Genomic DNA, 19,636 nt, shown 5'->3' with positions numbered 1-19,636 from the left:
GGCCGTTATGCTATTCGGCCCGGCGAAAGCATCCGTTCGTGCATTTCCTCGCTTATTCCGATACATAGTTTACATGTTAGACTCTGTGTAGACAGCTCACAAGCGCTGCAGTCGGGCGTTGCGCTGCGTGCTCTCACGGAAAGCACTGCGCGAGACGCGCGTGTAGTGGAGAAATGAACGCGCTGAATAGATTAGTGCAGAGACTGTTCAGTTAAAAGTTAAAAGTAAAGGCACGACTGTTAGCTTGCGCCGCGCACCATCGAGTGTTGCCGGTATGCGCAAGTACTGCGCACGTTCGGTCCTCTTGCTCCGACAAGCTCCGAAGATTGGCCCTGGTTCTCTGTATACCTGTGATGTTCATATACGATTGCAATTGAAGAGATAAAGACATCTCTGCTTTTAAAGCGAACAGCTTTCTTTGGGAGAGCCGGACGCCTTTGTCCGTATCCGCCCGAACGCGCGCGCGCGTTGGGTGGTTCTTCGCCGGGTAAATAAAACGAGGGCGTTACTCTTCGCTGCTGGTCTCTAACGTTGTCACTGTTCGCCTCGCATCACTTGTAGAGAGAGAGGTGTCGTGTGGTTCCCACAGTATCGTGGGGGCAAATAAGAACAACACAAGCAGGGCAGTAAGAGTTCGCGCGTTTTGAAAACATATAAAGCACAACCAAATGAAGGTTTATAGATTTTTAAAAAAATTATTTTTTTGGCTTGACCCGTCTGAATTCTTGCTTTCATTATTAAAGCGAAAGCCTTTCTAGGCTCACGGTGAAGTTTGTGTTCAGCAGACCTGACCGCCGGAGTGTCCGCCGAAGCCTCATCACGCCGAATGAAGACAGATTAAAGAATGAAAAATGATTGATAGTGACAGCTAGTGAATCATAGCGTTATAATAGATGTTGGTAGAGGTTAAGAATGACTAGTAATGACTAATAATGACTACTAATGACTTGTAATGACTGCTAATGACTACGAAATGACCAATATGTCTAACGACGGCTTATAATGACCACAATTGATTACAAATGACAGAAAATGCTTAGTAGTGAGCAGTAATGACTAAAAGAAAGAATAGAAAGAGAAGAGGCAAGGAGAAAGAGGCGACTGATAAGAGGAGAAAGAGTAGGCTTTCACCGTTCACCTCTTAGGAGAGATCTTAAGAGATCCTGTAATTTTAAAGCGTATTACACACCACAACATCATGCTTTAATCGTCAAAACACGATTAAAGTATTAAGAATGCTATCTTCGTAATCTTGCTGGTTAGTTCGATGCGTTTCAGTGTTAGGAAATGTTGCACAGATAATACAGCACGGTCAAAAAGCTACTCGTTTACTGAGATGATCATCTTGTTCCTGCGCATTCATTTTCTCCCACTTAAAAAAAAAAGAAGGTATATTCATCTATAGGAGGGGAACGAGAGTGCAAGAAGAGTGATATCTTCTCTTGTTTTCTACGTTACAGGATAAACGAGCTAGTCCAAGATTTATCACCGCTGCTTCAAGATGAAAGTATATTGTCCGTTATCGAGTCTCTGCCTGTGCTGGCCGATCTCCTTAGGCCTCTGGAGGCCCTGTTTCAAGACGAGACGACGCAGAAACTCCTCGGTAATTATCTGTATTCCTAGTGACTTGGCTTCTTTTAGGAATTGTCGGAAAACGCGCCAAGAAACAAGATGACATTTAGTGATTTTATAATTCAAAACCTTTACCGCAGACAAATTACCGGGGTTTCGATCCGTTTTTACGGGATTGCGCCATCCAGCATTACTATGATATCATATGATCCCGAAAACTGGACTGCGACAGTATACGTTTAAACGCTATGGAGTTTTTTAACCCATCGTTCAGGGAAAACGTACACATCGCCTCAGCTTTCTTATGTGCCATAAAATCCGTTTAATTGCTGCGTACAACGTGCTTATTGCTTTTTGCATATTAGTCGTTCTTTATTTTTTAACCATCAAGAGACTAAAATTCTTCGTATGCTGCCGGGCTAAGCGATCTCAAGGCCGGAAACGGTGACTTATCGATGCAAAGTGCATTGCGCGGTGTGTTTTGCCCAGAATGAGCGCGTCGGCGCGTGGCGGGAGTTCGAAGAAGCAGCGCCTATTAAATGCTACTAGTGAAACGTGTTGGGAAGAGCGAAGTTCGTTGGACTGTGACATTGACTTCCCGCCACACGGTGCGAGCATGCTTCCTTCGCGAACGTTAATCAACGTAACTGCCGCGTTGCTACTGCGCTGGGTAACAGGACGTATTACTTCCTGGCCCCCCTGTTGTTACAGGCAAGGGACTCCCACTGACGGATGTCATCGGCAACAAGCGGTACGCAAGAAGCGTCCTGCTTGGCCACACGAGTATGTCGCCCGAAACGGTGGACGCGCTTCTGGAGTCCCGGGTCAACGTTCCTGCCGTGAGTGCGCCAACTTTTCTTATACAGTGCGCGGGTGTTGGGCAGTTCGTCAGTGCTACGCGATCATCGCCGCACCTTGCACGTATAAACATCAGCTGTTCTTGTGTTTTGTGTTCTACTGAAACGTACGTGTTGCCGTAGCAAGGTCAAAAGCCAGGTCATAGATGATACACTTTTTCATGCAGGCAGAAAAAAAAAATAGAGAGCCATGATGTGCGCACAAGAGCAATGGCAGTATGTGATAATTAATAAGTACTAATTAAGAACGGAAAATAATAAGAAAAAGGCTCTACCCTTTAAACTGTTATCAGTTGCAATGCCAGTGTGTGTGCGCTGTTTTTTAGTGTTTAGCTGACGAAGCTACTAGAAAAGCACACGAAGGAGCAACCCTTGTTTCAATACCTTTATCGCGGACCGACACAGCCCAACACTTAGGCAAGCTAGCGCACTCTTTGACATTGGAGAAGTGGCACACACCTGAATTCACTCAACATCGATTGCATTCCCTCGATCCCTCTATGCAACTGCGGCTGTTACCAGGTCTTCCTCGAAATGAGGAAACAGTGCTGTGCCGCTTACGTTTGGGCGTCGCATTCACCAATGCATATGCATTTTTGATTGGAATGGCTGATAGCGCCGAGTGCAATTGAGCAGCTAGGACAACAGGCGGCCCTTGTGGACGCTGCTTGGGTCAAAGGCAAAGAGGCCTACACCGCTGTGGTGGTCGACAGCCGGGGCGAGGTACGGGACGCCGTCACCATCTTCACTAAGGATTCCACGGTGGCGGAGCAAGCCGCAATTGCTCTAGCCATCAGGAACCGTAAATGGTCTTTCATCTAAAGCGATTCCAAAGCAGCAATTAAGAGCTTTGACAAAGGCTATGTAACTGGGACTGCGGCTAAAATTATCGACAAGGTCGAAACTATCAAAACTGAAATCCGATGGTTTCCTGCACATATGGGACAAGTGGACGAGACTCGGCCCAACCTCAACGAGGTGACGAACGACCTGGCACGAGGACTTGCTTGCCGTGCCGGTCAGAGCCGAACCGACGCCCACTACCATTCCGGGGAGCATAAAGATCACTTACTAACTTATAACGACATCACTAAATATTACTACTTGGGCCGTAGGCAATTTCCTCTGCCACACGTAAAATTGAACAGGGCTCAGGCAGTCACGCTACGTTTACTGCAAACCGGGACGTACCCCACTCCGTATTTCATAAATAATATTCACCCCGAAAGAGAGATTAGGAAAGAATGTAACGTGTGCGATGGCATCATTGACATCAGACACATGCTGGCGGGCTGTCCCGCGACTCTCGCCGACCCCGAAGAAAAATGGCTTTACTGGCACAAGTTGTTAACAAGCTCTTCATATAAAGATCAGCTACGGGCTGTCCAGAGGGTCCACGATGACGCCATAAGGCTCGGCCTGGCGGTGCCGACGTGGACGCGGCCCGCCTCGGTCTGAAAAGACCGGGCTTCAGGACACTAATAAAGTTTTGTGAATGAATGAATGCCTGCGGTGTCGAGGAAACCATAGAACACATACTGTGCTACTGCCCATCTTTTGAAAATGAAAGGCAAGACCTCTGCACAGCTCTCAATCAACTAGATAAAAGGCCGTTCACCTTGAACAAGATCTTGGGACCATGGCCTCGCATATCGCAGCTACAAAAGGCCACAAAAGCGCTGCTGCGATATTTGAAAGCGACCGGATTGAGTCAGCGCCTGTGATCCGGACTGAGTGACGGACTGATATCTCCAGTGGAATTTCTCTTCTTTTAATCTTTCCGTCTCCCTTTCCCTTTCCCCAGTGCAGGGTAGCCAACCGGGCTCAGTCCTCGTTAACCTCCCTACCTATCATTTATCTTTCTCTCTCTCTCTCTCTTTTAGTGTTAAAGGTTTCATTCAACAAGCTTTTGTTGTCTAATACGCCTGCATTGTATTGATCGGGTTACTGTATAGTCGAAAATTTTATTTGGTTTAGATTTTTAAAATATAAGGTTTTCTTACATACATATCATTACTTTTATTATTACTATTGTTGTTGTTGTTGTTTAAGCATTGTTTGACTATTGTTTATTATAATGTAATAATAATCAAATACGCTTCACGACGGCGTGTTTCACCGAGAGAAATTCCTATCACTGGCGGCTACTTCTATTCTGGGCCTCTATTCATACACACACACGAACACACACACGCAAGAAAAAAAAAGCTTTTCACTAGAATTGTTCGTAACAGCAAATTCCAGCCAATCCTGATGCCGGACATATAATTAGCGAAGGCAGCTTTGGCTACTGGCAGCCTGCCAGTAGCTTTGTGAATTCGACTCCTGATCCTTCGCAGGTGCTGCACGTTCTCGGGTCGAGTCTGAAACAGAGGAGCAGCCATGACTGCAACGTGGAGACACTATCGTCGTACATTATGATAAACGACACTAGCGTATTGCAGGCAGTGGCTGGCTCACTGTGCACCATGTCCAAGGAAAACCAAGTGAACCTCATGAAGGAACTGCAGTCCGTGTTCGATTATGGAAAAGTCATGAACCTGGTAAGTGCACCCCAACTGGACAACCTTATACAGTGCCAATCTTATACAGTTCCAGAAATAGAAGTACCGCCTTTCGTTGCGGCGTTTGTTGTAAGACAAACAAGAGCTGCGTCGATAAGTATGTCATAATTCATAGTTCAGTGGGATGTCATGTGTCTTAGATTTGTAAAATCATTTATACTCGCTCACTCAGTGAAGCTAAATATTGTCAGTTGATTGGTCGGGGGACTCAATTGATCGGTTCTTCGTTCTAACGGGTGAGTAAGCATGTTTTATTGGGTTTAAGCTGAAAACTGCGTCTGCAAACAGGTGTCGCAAGTTGTGAAAAGCCTGGGACTGGACGACCTCAGCCTGTCAATGGACAAGGTCGGCGGCATGGTAACGGCTTTCCGTAGCATCAGTGAACAGATGCCCAGCGATTTCTCGGGAAGCCTCGAAGCCATTCGAGCTCTCATTCAGGACTTTACCGACCAGCAGCTCAACGTCGATCTGTAAGTGTCCTGCTTGTTAACGCTCGTAATACAACAGCTGCAAGTAAGTATCACTCATTGGTGAACCGGCAGGCTGTCGGAGAAATTCTGACTGAAGTTTCTCTCTTTTTTTTTAGAAGTTCTACCGTGTGCGTATTCTTGAGCGAAAAGCTGCAGCTGATTCAGTGTTAGTTCCAACACTTCATAGTGTGTACATTTAATTTGTTTAGAGAGAATACTTTCGCTCAACTGTGCAGCGTTGTACTTCCGATGGGGCTCAGTTCCTTCTTGCCTGGCTGGCCTGAAGCATTTAGGAGTCCTGAGACCCCACTTATAGGCGAGACGACATAGTCAGTCTAGAATAGACTTTCCACATCTCAAGCAGTAAGCGTGCAATGAGGCATCGCTCTCTGCACCTTAATTCACCGTCGCCGAAGGAATCAAGTGAAAAACTGATGCTTGCGTCTGTGCTTTCCGTAGCGTTCAAAAACAAAACGATGTCGTTTGCTCCATAGCGCTTGACCGTGCTGTCAAAGTGGTGTGAAACCTCGCCATGCTAACACCTTAGAGATACTTCAGTTGCTTTGCTTCAGCTGCGTGCGACCTGAAGTTGAACAGCGCAATCTGAACATGGCTGTAGGAGCACCGCTGCAAAGTTTTTATCTTTATGAAACTTATGTCCTATAATCGAAAGAAATCCGGTTTGTTCGCGGTAGCTCCAGTCCGCATGCATTTGCTCTCTGGTATAAATTTGCGTGAGGAGGGACTGCGCGTAAAGATGCTGTACATAGCGACTGACATACCCTAACATATTGACAAGCTAGCATGTTGAAAGCTTCATTGCTTCGATACAAACTATGTATCAGCTCGTGTAATGACTCATCGGTAGATATTACACGACGTTTATCTCCGATATAATTTGTTTTCTACTGCTTCAAGATCGCTAAAGATATTGTTTATGATCAAAGCAATCAGTAAAAATGTATATTTCAGTCATTTTAACTCGCCTTTCTTTCAGGTTGAAAGCAGTTTGGGATGACGTCGGGCAGGTCGTGCCGAGTCCAGAAAAGGAACTCGTTAACACCGTCATGGAATGGATTTCGGGTAGCAAGGAGCACACTGGTAATTCGGGCCCTCTATTTGTTTCGTATTATGCAACTTGCGGTATAAGTTGAAGCTAAGGCTGCCATCTTAAGTCGACGGCCTTTCTAGCAATTCGCTTATTAGATCCGCTCATATCATTTCTCTCTCTCTCTCTCTCTCTCTCTCTCTTTGCTTCCGACCTAGCATTGCCAAAATAACAGATTGTCATCTACTTGATAGGCAAGCCTCCTTTTCCTGCCAGCATTAATTGGGTGATGACTAATGTTAAGGACTGTTGTGATGCTGATAAATAATAGCATCAGTGAGGCAGATTTCCTGTCCTTTAAATGAACCTCTTTGATTGAATTACGTAGCGTGTTGTCGGAGATTAGATACCTGTGTACTTCGAGGCTACTCCGTTAGTGGGAAACGGAGCTGTTTTTTCCCTCTCAGGAGTTGTTAATTTTCTTTCGCGCTGTGGTGTGCAGGGCGACTGCTCACGATGTACTGTGTATTTGTTGGCAATACTGATAAATTTGATTTCTTCAGGAACATTTTTTATCTTTATGGAGATGTAAACTCTTCTCAAAGGCACGGGCATGGGAGGTTTTCGGTATTTATTTATTTATTTATTTATTTATTTATTTATTTATTTATTCATTTATTTATTTATTTATTTATTTATTTATTTATTTATTCTACGCGCTATGTTATTGTCTATTCCAACTGACGGCGGGAAACGCGAAAGCTGCTGGCACATCCGCAAAATACGCCAGTGTGCGACTACAGTCACCGCGACGAGTAAGAAACGATTCCTAGAAATCTTATTATGACCTAAGCATACTTTATAGAAATTGCCAACTGCAGCGCCAACCTATTCACTTGAGTTTGGCAGTAGTAATAATTGGTGGTTAACGCACAAATAGACTACATTTATTACGCACCCTTGCGAAACTCATGCATTGTATTCAATTGCATCTCAACAGAAAGCCAAGTGTTGGCTACAAAAAAGTAAATAGAGACACCACAAAATTTTCCCAAGACTTTTGTAATGGGACGCCATATAAAATTAAATTGTGATCATGACTTTCTTATTGTGCAACTCATTCACACATACAGTAATCACACACACCACTCCAATAGAAATGCGGTTGCCACCGCGGGATTCGGAACTGTGGCCTCGCGCTCAGCCCTCTTACAATCGCACTAGCTTCTTATTCTTCGCGTGCAGTGCTTTCCCTTAGTTCGTTTGTTTGTTTTCCTGTTGAGAAGCTTCGTTAAAAGTACCAACAACGCACTCGATTTCTGTGGCAAGCGTTGCATCGTGAGAGAACGCCAAGTTATCTTGCCCGCGAAGCGCAGAAGCGGCCGGCGATGACGCCTACGCGTTCGCGAAACCTTAGTGTGTTGAAGTTCGCAGAAGCTAGTTGGAATGCACCCTCGTACTATTTCAAAGAGTCACTGTCAGAAAACGCCGCATTCATGAGCGTTCGTGCACTTCGGCGCTTGGAGCATCGTTAGTAGGAGGCTTTCGGCAATTCCTTCTCTTGACATTGCTTTTAATCCTTGACGCGGCGTTGCTTTTGGAATGTTATCGACAAAAGACTTTTTCTGCTTGCAGAAGTTTGCGCCGGTAGTCATCAAAGCAATGTCACTGCTCTTCTGCTTGTAAACAATCTTATGAAATTCCCGAAAAAATTTCATCTGTCAGTTCTTTCTTTCTTTCTTTCTTTCTTTCTTTCTTTCTTTCTTTCTTTCTTTCTTTCCTTCTTTCTTTCTTTCTTTCTTTCTTTCTTTCTTTCTTGTGTAATCAGGACACAATTTCTGTGCTCTTATTTTTTGAAGGCCCTCCCAACTTCGGTTTAGAGGCAGACATTTCGACAAGTACCCCACCTAGTCGAGAGGTAGGTTCCTTTTTTTTTCTCGTTTAATTTCTCTTGTCGTGATTTCTCCTACATTTCTCCGTAGCACAATTTAGAGCCACACGGGAGCCTGTCAATTACTCAAAATTTCTCCCTTCTCTTTCTTTTTGCACTCGACTAGGGCACTCTAGGAGACGTTCTTAACACTGCCGTAAAGCTTGTGAACGATCTTCAGTCACCAAATGGCTCTGAGTCGAAGGCCAGCCGCTTCTTTCAAGCACTCTTCAACTTCGACAAATCAACTACCATGTAAGTCACTGATAAAACGATGAAAGCGCAGTGCATTTTTGAATAAATTTTCTTTTTGTGGATATATTACTATTCTCACTCACTTACCTAAAAAAAAAGAAAGTTTTTTTTTTTTTTAGTACGATGCAGTTGCGTGCAGTTTTACGGGCTATAGCCGTGCGCCTTCTCACTTGCACTTTCTTTTCTACGACTGCAGCCGTGATCATTTGTTGTCACACGACTATACCTCTTCACTGGTCCCTGCAATCATCACAAGCGTTTAGTGCGCGTCTGAAGGCGTGATGCTCTCAACAAGTGCGGGGGAGTGAACCTTTGGCGAAAGTGACTAAGCACCGGCATCAGAATAGCTGCTCGAGCTTCATTTGTGCGCCAGTCGTTTATAATTTATATTATAACATATTTAACGGTGCTTACCGTTGTCTTGGTAGCGTACAGGGCATCTTTTACGCACATACATAGATAATTCCAATATTCAAGCTATCGTCTATACACGTTTCTGCAATTTACTACATTGTGGAGCTGGAGCAAGCTCTTTCTGCAATTGTGCTAATTAAAAAGAAAGAAAAGAAGAGGGAAAGAAGGCACGTGCTTCCAATTTTTCGGCAGTTTAGATCGGGCACGCCCGAAAGTTCATAACTTTGCAGCGCACACTACGGCTGTGCCGAAGAAGCTGTGTTTGAAAACGTCCGCAAAGCGGAAGGAATCGCTGGTATGGGCTTTTCCCCAGCATGCTTCTTATTGTTAAAAAGCCATCTTTAAGAAACGTATTTGAAGGAGTTGCCGCATGCGTGAAGCGACGAGACTGAAAATGCGCCACAAGTGCCGTATTCACGCCGTAACCTGCGATATGCCGTTGGTGACCACACAACTTAACACAACGAGAGTCACTAGAAAAATTATTGTGCACGCAGCAGATCCCATGAAAGAACTTCCTCAATGGCCTGCGTCTGCAATGCAGATTTTAGAGAATCACTGCTGATTTCTTAAATGCATAAATTTGTGTATTATTTTCAATTCATTCATTCATTCATTCATTCATTCATTCATTCATTCATTCATTCATTCATTCATTCATTCATTGTGCTTAATGTCCCAAAGCAACATTGGGATTATGAGAGATGTAGTGCAGGGCGCCGGATTAATTTCGACGACATGGGGTTCTTTAAGGGGCACCTAAATCTAAGGATGCGAGCGTTTTTTGCGTTTCACCCCCATCAGAACGCGGCCCCCGTGGCCGTGATGTGAACCCACAACCTCGTGTTCAAGGGCGCATCATATCCGTCAAAGAGTGTTAACTGATCATTTGAGGAAAGACTGCCAGCTAAAGATCATAACGGCACGTAAACTACCAGAGAGTGGAATAGATGAGATTCGCAGCCTCATTTAGAAAATAAAACATTCTCATGCGTAGCATCTGCAGTGTAAGATACCGCATCTCATAAACGGAAACGCAAGATGCGACTTTCTTCCTTATTAGAACGCGGCTTATTTCTCCGGCTTTCATCTAAAGCTGCTTGAAGTATCACTGCAGTGGTCGGGTTCTACCAATTTGGCTTCCATTATTTTTCATTCCTCAGACAGGAAATGCTCGACGCCTTGGATGACCTGATGTCACAGAAGCACGAAACGCCAGGAAAGAAACGGATGAGGAAGGATGCAATGTACTACACTGCGAGACTTATCGGCATTGTGGTGGAGTTTATGCGAGCAGGTAAAGTGTGTTCGTTGCAAAATGATGGATAGAGAACGCTTGATTTCTAGCCCTCAATAGCCATTCTCTGTTACAAGAAGTAATGGCACTGAGCGCCCAAAATGAAGATAGGCAACCGCTTTTTTCTTCTTTTCTGTTTTTTCACAATTCAGAGCAAGTGATATACCGATGGCTGTGTTACCGGAAACACAACTCCTGGAAACGGCCAGGCTTTCCAGTGTTGTCAATACCTTAAATTTAGATAACATTGTACTGTTAAAAATGTTGGATGTGTTTCTGCTTTATGTCTTCATCATTTTGCATAAGACTCCATGATTACCGTCTTATATGCGTTTGCATAAACTTTCTTTTTCAGATTTACAGAAATCGCAAGAGGACGGGCAAAACGCTTTCTTTCCTCAGATGGTAGAAAGCTTAATAACAACCTTCTCGTCAAACAAAAGGGTATGTACGTCTCGTGTGCTCGTTGTTTACCAGCGTTTCTTAGCATCTTCAGGTCGTCCGAGCAACAAAATATTTGTTTTATTTCATCAAGGTCAACCGCATACTGTCGTCCAAGGGAATCTTGAATGTGGCCTGCAATGAAGACAAGTTTAAAACGACATTTCGTGTCCCAGTTTCTTCTGACAAAATCATGGACCTCCAAGTCTTCACATGCCACTTTTTGAAAGATATTGTCCCTGCAGTAAGTCGGCTTTCTCAAACTTGTTTTATTTTTGGAGATACAATTTAAAAAAAGAAAAACGTTGTATATCTATGTCGAAGTTGTGCACAATTTTCTCTCACTTTCTTTCCTAGTTTCTGAAAACGTTTCGAAATATACCCGCTGATGAAGAAAAAGATGAGACGACTTGGAATCCTATGAATGTCAGGATATCAGATATCACAGGGCTTTTGAACAAGACTGTCAATATGAAGAGACTTTCATACGACTGGAATGGCGTTTCCAAGGCTGGGGCGAAATTTGAAAGCCACTGGGACACAAAGACAAGAGAGGAAAGGTGAATGACAATTTGAATTGCATTGTTCAAAAATGTCAGGCATATCAACAAGCATAAGTTTTCTTGGTTTGTGCAAAATGTTGCAGATTTTATTTATCGTGAAGAGAATGCATCATGCTATCTATCTATCTATCTATCTATCTATCTATCTATCTATCTATCTATCTATCTATCTATCTATCTATCTATCTATCTATCTATCTATCTATCTATCTATCTATCTATCTATCTATCTATCTATCTATCTATCTATCTATCTATCTATCTATCTATCTATCTATCTATCTATCTATCTATCTATCTATCTATCTATCTATCTATCTATCTATCTATCTATCTATCTATCTATCTATCTATCTATCTATCTATCTATCTATCTATCTATCTAAATGTGCGATATCTTATTTTACAGGATTACATCTGCAATGAAGATTGTTCAGACGATCTCAACCTATGTCTCTCTTCAGCGATTAAAGTACTGGAATGACTTTCTTGCTGTGTTTTACATGGCTGACCAGATAACAGATTTACTAAACCAGATAATGGGAGGTGTACTAGGTAAGCGATATGTACTTCAACATTTGCTTGCGTCGTTTTTTTCTTTCTTTTTTTTTTACTTTGGAATATTTCGTTGCACTGCTAGCACAAAATTACGCCGCTTCAGTAAGTTATAAGGAAACTGTATGAATGTGCTCTCACGTCTGGGCCGTCCGATAAACTGCTTGCTTGATTATCTTCCCTGTTAATGCAAGAACATGAAAAGGCAACAAGCGTCATAAAGAAATACTTTGAAATGGTCATAGTAACTCCTCAAATGACGTGGAAAGTCGGCAAATGCGGTACTCCTAACATTTGCGCTACGTTTAGCAGCGGTTCTTTCACATGAAGCAGGTGTGCACAGCTTTACCCAGATGTAACGAATCGCTTGTGCATATACCTGAAGCGGCGAGTGTTTACTTCTTTTTTTTTTAATTTGCGTAGCATATACCGCAACAGTGCTGTTGTGGCTAGAAATTTCAGTTGCAGCGGTCGGTTAGATGCCACATCACTATTCAGTCATGGATGATGCATTCAGGTTACGCTGCGGCGCTTTCAACACAGGTGCTCTCACGTCTGGGCCGTCCATTAAAGTGCTTGCTTTATTGTCTTGCCTCTTAACGCTATAACATAAAAAAAGCGGCAGGACAATGTACGGGCAACTGACACTAGCTGACAGCTGTACTTCGATAAACAGAGTCATCAGTGGCCGTGCCGATGATAATTAATATGTAACGAAAGCACCGGAAACCTACCACTCTCAAAACTGACGATCCAAACAGCCGCGCCGTCATGACTTGTTTATCTTTATGTGCCGCTAGGACTACGGCAAAGTGCAAGTGCTGTACCAGGAGAACGAGACAACGAGCTACGAGGCAGCCGTGGCAGTGTACGAAGACGCATAAAACATCAGCGAAGCCAAACAAGCTGAGCGAGGCTGGGCGGTCAATCTCCTTAGAGGGTTCAAGATCAAAGCACCGCCGTATCCGGTGGGCGGGCCACATATAAAGCCAGACTTCAGTCAAACAGTGATGCGCCGGTTGTTCGAGCGCCACCGTGAACGCTTGCTATACATCTGCGCGAAACACTGCTAGCCTTACTGGGTGTAACATTGCGTAATAGTAAACTGACTCTTGTTCCCTCTTTTGGAGACACTGTAATTTTCTCCTGGTTTTTATCGATACACAGTGCATAAAAGAAAAAAAAACGAAGTTGAAATAACTCGGGGTTTAGGCTTACGAACATCGGCAGCTGTCTTTTGGTATAGAACCGTCCTAAGCTTTCATGGAATTCCTCTCTTGTATGTTTCAGTGGAAGGAGGAATCACTGTGCGTAACATTGCACTGAACGTTCCCAGTATGAACGTTATTATTTCTGAAATATTAGAGTTTGTGCCTGATTTCATACGGATTGGGATGAAGGTCCTCCAAGCTGACCTAGGCAACGTAAGTTCAGCTGTGTTTATGTCTAAACCTTGAAAACACAATGTGCTTAAAACCGTACCAAAATTTGTTTCGGAGTGAAGCTAAATTGAATGGAATTCTTTATATTATGAGTCACCACTGTGAAATGTATTTGAGCCGGTTATATTGGCGAAAGACCTTTTTGCTTATTTAAAGTTTATGTAAATATCGTTTCTCACCAAAAGTTTCACGGGAAAGAAAAACCGGTTGTATTTTATGACTGGTGGATACACTAGTAGGATGGGAAATAAACGGGATGACGATGCACGCACTCGAAGTAATTACGTCCGTCTTTATCTAAAGAGACGTTCGGCGTTGTCATTTATTTTTTTTCTTGGAGGCGGAACACTTGTGCCAATGTTGTCTGAGTGGTTTTGATTCAATCTTCCGAGACCCTTTGTGCAACTGCTGGGGAAAAGCCGGCGACACATTGCGCTTCTAGCCAACATTTACTATCCACAATCAATCAATCAATCAATCAATCAATCAATCAATCAATCAATCAATCAATCAATCAATCAATCAATCAATCAATCAATCAATCAGTTAATCAATCAATATATCGACTGAGTAATTAATTAATCTACCAATCAATGTCTTTTGCATTATATAGCACAGTGGTAACACCCTTCATTCTATTGTTACGTGTAGCCGATGCACAAGGTCCCGTTTTCTTTAGGGTCCTGATCATGCCGCGTATTTCTCTCATCTCTCTTCTCTTCTTATCATATTGTAACACATCATGGGGTGATAAGACCCGACTTAAATAGTGGGTATATCCCTCAACTGTCTTCGGGTGTCAGGACGTTAGGGCATGCATTAACATCGAGACATAGGCTCGCGCATTGCACCTGCGCAATAAAAACGTGTATCTCTTTCTTGCAGCTCATTGAAAAACTGGAAGAGAACAAGGTGAAAAGGTTTTACGTGCCCTGCCAGACCGGCAAGTTTTCCGATCTCTTGAGCGTGGGAAAAACGGAGAGCTTGACGAGACTCGAAGAGAAGATGTGCAAACAAGTTCCTCTCCTTGTGACGGAGTTCTTCTCGGAGCGCCACATAGCAGCCATATACACAACGGTGCGCTAACTATAGACTTACTGCTGGGTCCCGAAAGACAAATGAAATAATGAGGGCTTTGAAATGTTGAATAACAAGCAATGAGGACTCTCTTAATGTGACATTTTTTAGCCGAAGCCGAGGTGGCACGCTTTCCTTTTGCGGTAGTGACTTTATTTGCGCTTCTGTCTTTTACTTTCACAACGAATCTGCTAATGCTACCCGAATCACATTTGGCGTTCGAAAAAAAGTCGTTTACAAAAACAGAAAGAAAAAACCTAACGCTTCCGCACTGATTACAAAAGGCAAAACATTAAGTAAGGGCCAAACCTTGCGGATATATGAAGAACATTACATGTTAGCCGTAAGGAGACATTGAACGGTCTAGGTTAATACTACTTGTAAGCAACAGCCACAGTTACGTTTTAAACAATAGTGTGTGAAGCAATGGACACATCGGAATGAAACCTTGTATGAAGAGACTGTGTACACTGTATGATGTACCGGGGGCAGTTTTAAAAAAAATGTGAGTTAAATGACAGAGCAACAAGAAATCGTTGCATTCGCACTAACTAGAGTGCACTGCATGGACGACAAAGTGGCTGAAATAATAACTGCATAGAAACTGTCTTTTATTTCGTGGGAAGAAAAAATAAAGCAGCGTACCATAAATGTATATTCCAGATCCAGAAAGTGAATCACGGTCAAGACGTTCCATTCAGTTGGACCACAATGGGTGGGCGTTTGAACGTGTTGCTCAGGAATGTGGAGGTACTCAGGGGCAAGAAGGTGTCGGCGTTTATGGACGTCCCAGCACTTCACGGGCCTACCATGAAAGATGCTCTCAAGCAGGCCAGAGCTGCCTTCGGCGCCGACGACACACCGGAGGGGTGCGTACGCATAAGACAGCTGAGCCTCTTTTTTTTTTCTCAGTTAGGCGTTCTCAGATAAGCGTGCACAGTGTGCCCCCCCCCCCACGCCTTCTCCCCGGCTACGCCACCGGTAGCACAGGAGGCTCTTCAGAAGTCTAGAGACTCACAAGTACTATTGTTCTCAGTTTTTATGCCATTTGAGACCTATGTTTAAAGAGCGTCGACATTATTGGCATAAAACTAAATACGCCGTCCAGCCACGCTTTTGGTGATGCGTGACGAGGCCTTTATAGCATTTTAAGAGGGTGTGTGCTCTTGTAGCGTATAACTAAGCAAAACTTTCAAGGCGAGCCTGCGTAAAATATTTCTGCCGAGCAAGAAGTGCACCCAGTATGACTACAAGTACGGAGCATAGAAGTGTTTGTTTACTTTTGTTGCGTATTTCGTGCACATAGGCTCTTCATACTCGCAACCGCAATACGTAGAACGTGTGGTAACGCGGCGCGCACGAAATGCATTACGCTTGAAATACTTTTCTTGTTCCGTTAAACGTAAATGTCCCGTTTACATTATGTGACAAGGAAGGGCCGCGTGAAATGACTTTCCGAGCTTCCCGTATTCATCGATGCATCACCCATGGGCATCACTTTGCGTGCGTGCATGCGTGCGTGCGTGCGTGCGTGAGTGCGTGCGTGAGTGCGTGCGTGTCTGCCTGCCTGAAACGTGTTCGCATACATTCTCGTGTTTCTGGTGAGGAGCATTGGAATGAAGCACCGATATGTGCCGCACGTGAGATATTTCGCAGTCATTGCGATCCGCTACAAGCGGTTTGCTACCCACGCTGCCGCAAGCAGTCCCTCGCCACGGACGCGTGGTGCGGACCTGCCACGTCACCGACATCGCAGGCTCCCTTTGACAAAATTCGAGGGCTTTCCGTGTAGCTTGAACGCGCCATGCACTATTGAGCTCGCAAGAGTTTGTGTGCGTGTACGTGTCGCTTCCGCGTAGACTACTTAATGTGAGAAGGTCCTTCCAACCATCGTGGTGGAATTCGGACATTTCTATGATATATATATATATATATATATATATATATATATATATATATATATATATATACATCCATAGCGCCGCGTGTCATGAGGTGAAGTGGCAGATCAGCGTGCAAACGGCGCTTGCATAAACAGGGCCGTAGCACTTTCTGAGCAGTGGCTACGATGTGTCGCAACCAGGATGCGTGTCGCGACGCAATCCACGAAATTTTGTCCCCACCGGGATTCCGCATTTCGTAATACGACCCACAAGAAACTGCGTCAGGGTCACGCTTTTCCCTTGCGGTGTTCGAAAACGCTTTGCATTTTTAGTGCCGACGTCATTTTTCGCCATTCCTTCTGCGGTTCTTCCTCAAAGCGGTCCTGAGAGGCACTCAACACAGATCATATGCGCATAGCGCCGGTTGCACGCAATGGCATAATAGAATGGAAATATATTGAGCGTTTATATATCGTAGAAAATTTTGCAGTAAGTACCCTCGTGTTTCGGTCTTGGTGTCGGGGGCCAACCAGTGAAACACCATGCATTCCTTGCGAAGTTTAGCATGATCAGCAACGTTCATTACCAGACGACTCTGGCAATTAATCTTTCACAGAGCCAGCTCGTCAACGGTCATAGAGTGCATAGTGAGGAGTTGGAAAGATTGTTGATCCCCAACATATAGTTCACCCTGATTTCTATTATCGGAGTCATTAAAGTGTTACGTGAAACTCGCGCTTGAAATCTCATATAGTATTCGTCGGGCGCTTGTCGCACTATTTACCCTTATGTATTAGCTCATCACGCGCGCGCGACGGCTGCATATTTCGCTATTTAATCACAAAAAAGCTTGCATAGCTTTTATCTTTTTTTTGCGCTTGATTGTGACGTTTTATAACATATGGAAGTCGTTACCAAATGTTAAGAAACAGGAGTTGTGGACCAGCCGCGAGATGGTATGTCGAACAGTCATTTGTCGCATTACATGCTGCAGAATCACCAGGAAGGATGCTAAGCCTTTCTCTGTGACAGCTTTCTTTCTTTACTAATGCCTAGGCAAACGTCTAAGACACCCATGTTCTCCTTATCCTCCTAGCATCTGCACAGCTGGAGGCGCCTCTTACTGCTCAGAGCTATGCGATTGTATTCTCTTTCATCAATACGAAACGTCACTGACGTAGTCCAAACGACTCCCTTTTGATGTTACAGCCAGACATCTCCAGCTAACAAATGTCCATATTGCTTTCAGGAAGGCAAGCTCAGTGCTGCAACTAGTCAGCGTCGCTTTCCAAGAACTGGACACAAATCTGAATCACACTCTGGCACCGTACTTGCTCAAGATAGCCTCGTTCCTCACCACCAGCGAAAGCATGCTGGCTGAACCAACGGGTAACAATGACTTTTGCCTAAATCCGAATCCAGCCAACTGCAACGCCTTCCTTTATTAGCGGCCTGTCCCTTGTTCTCTTTTCAGACAGCCAACAAACAACTGTGTCTGAGCTCTTCAAGAACGCCAGTGACCTTGAGTTGCTGGTTCGTTGGGTCAACAACTACCTCGTTAAGCTCATGGAGTATTTCGTTCATACATTGACAGTCGAACCAAAAAAGGTGAGATATATTTCTTTAGCTTACGCGCGACATAAGAGCAGCCACTGATTCTACATAAAAAAAAAACGCAATTCAACTTTATAATTATGGAGTACATTCCTAAAATAAATTTGGTACTGGACATCTTGCGAGGAGTAACTTCTTGCGCAACGTTTGAATGCATTTTCTACCCCTGCCCACCGGAAAGCCATATAGTACAGCTTGTTGCAGCTGTACCTGTTGAGGATAGAAACCATCACTATAATTTAGGCTCCTCACTGGAAGCACTACGGTAGTCGCCTCTTATTTATCTTTCGTAAACGTTTTCCTTGCTGTCTGTCTACTTGTACTCCTCGATGGAGAGCGTTCACACTGCTTGTAATCTATTAATTTGCTAGAAATTACTGCGCTGCAAAGATATGTTGCCAGCATTGCCTTTAGATTAGTGAGCAAAACCAAACTTTTGCCGAGTTGGCTTGTATCTATGGGACAGTTTGCGTGCGTGCGTGCGTGCGTGCGTGCGTGCGTGCGTGCGTGCGTGCGTGCGTGCGTGTGTAAGAGAGACAGCGCGCGCGCTGTCACGTACTTATCAACTAGGCCCTCAGTGTGTTGCCATTTCTGGCCTTTGTCTGTTACGCTGTGCTTACTCATCATAATGAATCATGTCTTACGATCTAATGTCATGCGCGAACACTGGGAAAGAAATTATGCATGATGTATCAAGGTGACGCTTTCGTTTTTCTTCTCTTAATTAACCACTCCCTATGTTTATGTTTATATAAGGCGTACCGACAAGCTATCGCGTGTCATTATGCTACATTTTGTTCCGTTTATGTATGTTGCTATCAGGTTATGTTTTCTTTGCTGTGTTCTCATCAAATCCTTTTTTGTTCGTCGCGCGAACGAACGAGCTTTTATGCAGCTGTAGTTTCTTTAGTCGAAGAGGAAGAAACGCACGGGGTGCAACGCTGTTCATTCGAGGGTTGTGACGCGTTTTAAAAATTATTTTTTTCTTTTCTGCCTGTAATCGTCAGATTTCGTACCTCCTGAAGCAGAAGTACGCCATCGACGATTTCTGCAATAACCGCGTGCAAGATTACCTCACAGTGCCCATGCAGGAGGTAGAGATTGCCACCTCAGCTCTACAAGACCTCTGTGCGATCAACTTTACTGGTGTCCACGAAGTATTGCAGGTGTGCAGCAGATCGTCATAATCAAAATTAATAACAGTCATACTCCAGAGGCTGTTATTTCGTACTTCATAATAGTGAGGCTTTCTTATTCCTTTCTTTTTTTGTCTTTTAGAAAAGTGACGCCACACCATCACTTCCAAAACGAGACCAGCTACAATGGTTTCTCGAGACCCTGCATCGAATCGTAAGCTTGCTGCAGAGTGAAGAACCGCAAACGGGAGCTTCTCGCTTGTTCAACAGCACTCAGTGGCATCATTTCCTCTCCAATAACTTTTGGGATTCCAGGTAAGCGGCTTCTGAAATGACGTGCAGTAGAAAAAATTATACATCTGCTCCTCTCGAACGCCACGTGTTCACGCGACAGTATGTGTGGACCGTGTGTAAATCTAGCCATGTTTTGACGGTACCTTGCGAGCACTAGACGCATTTTATTTCGAGATTTCACCAATAGTGTCTTGTCGGTGTGGTTTAGTGCTTGCCTTTCTTAT

General features: G+C 44.0%; 1 protein-coding gene across 1 annotated transcript in view; it reads left to right on the top strand.

The window, feature by feature from the left end:
• Positions 1-19,636, top strand: part of LOC129387560 (uncharacterized) — a 142,707-nt gene that overhangs the window by 112,238 nt on the left and 10,833 nt on the right. Inside the window, exons 5-23 of the mRNA XM_055076629.2 lie at positions 1,461-1,603; positions 2,284-2,411; positions 4,769-4,972; positions 5,282-5,463; positions 6,461-6,564; positions 8,371-8,429; positions 8,569-8,696; positions 10,274-10,407; positions 10,763-10,851; positions 10,943-11,092; positions 11,206-11,408; positions 11,821-11,966; positions 13,257-13,390; positions 14,294-14,485; positions 15,149-15,354; positions 17,618-17,757; positions 17,843-17,976; positions 18,990-19,148; positions 19,261-19,433. Of these exons, the coding sequence (XP_054932604.2) occupies positions 1,461-1,603; positions 2,284-2,411; positions 4,769-4,972; positions 5,282-5,463; positions 6,461-6,564; positions 8,371-8,429; positions 8,569-8,696; positions 10,274-10,407; positions 10,763-10,851; positions 10,943-11,092; positions 11,206-11,408; positions 11,821-11,966; positions 13,257-13,390; positions 14,294-14,485; positions 15,149-15,354; positions 17,618-17,757; positions 17,843-17,976; positions 18,990-19,148; positions 19,261-19,433 (2,808 nt within the window). The remainder of the gene's footprint in view (positions 1-1,460; positions 1,604-2,283; positions 2,412-4,768; positions 4,973-5,281; positions 5,464-6,460; positions 6,565-8,370; positions 8,430-8,568; positions 8,697-10,273; positions 10,408-10,762; positions 10,852-10,942; positions 11,093-11,205; positions 11,409-11,820; positions 11,967-13,256; positions 13,391-14,293; positions 14,486-15,148; positions 15,355-17,617; positions 17,758-17,842; positions 17,977-18,989; positions 19,149-19,260; positions 19,434-19,636) is intronic.

This window comes from Dermacentor andersoni, chromosome 2 (genome assembly GCF_023375885.2).
Source record: "Dermacentor andersoni chromosome 2, qqDerAnde1_hic_scaffold, whole genome shotgun sequence".
NCBI classification, from domain to species: domain Eukaryota; kingdom Metazoa; phylum Arthropoda; class Arachnida; order Ixodida; family Ixodidae; genus Dermacentor; species Dermacentor andersoni.
This window is presented reverse-complemented; position numbering and strand designations above follow the sequence as displayed.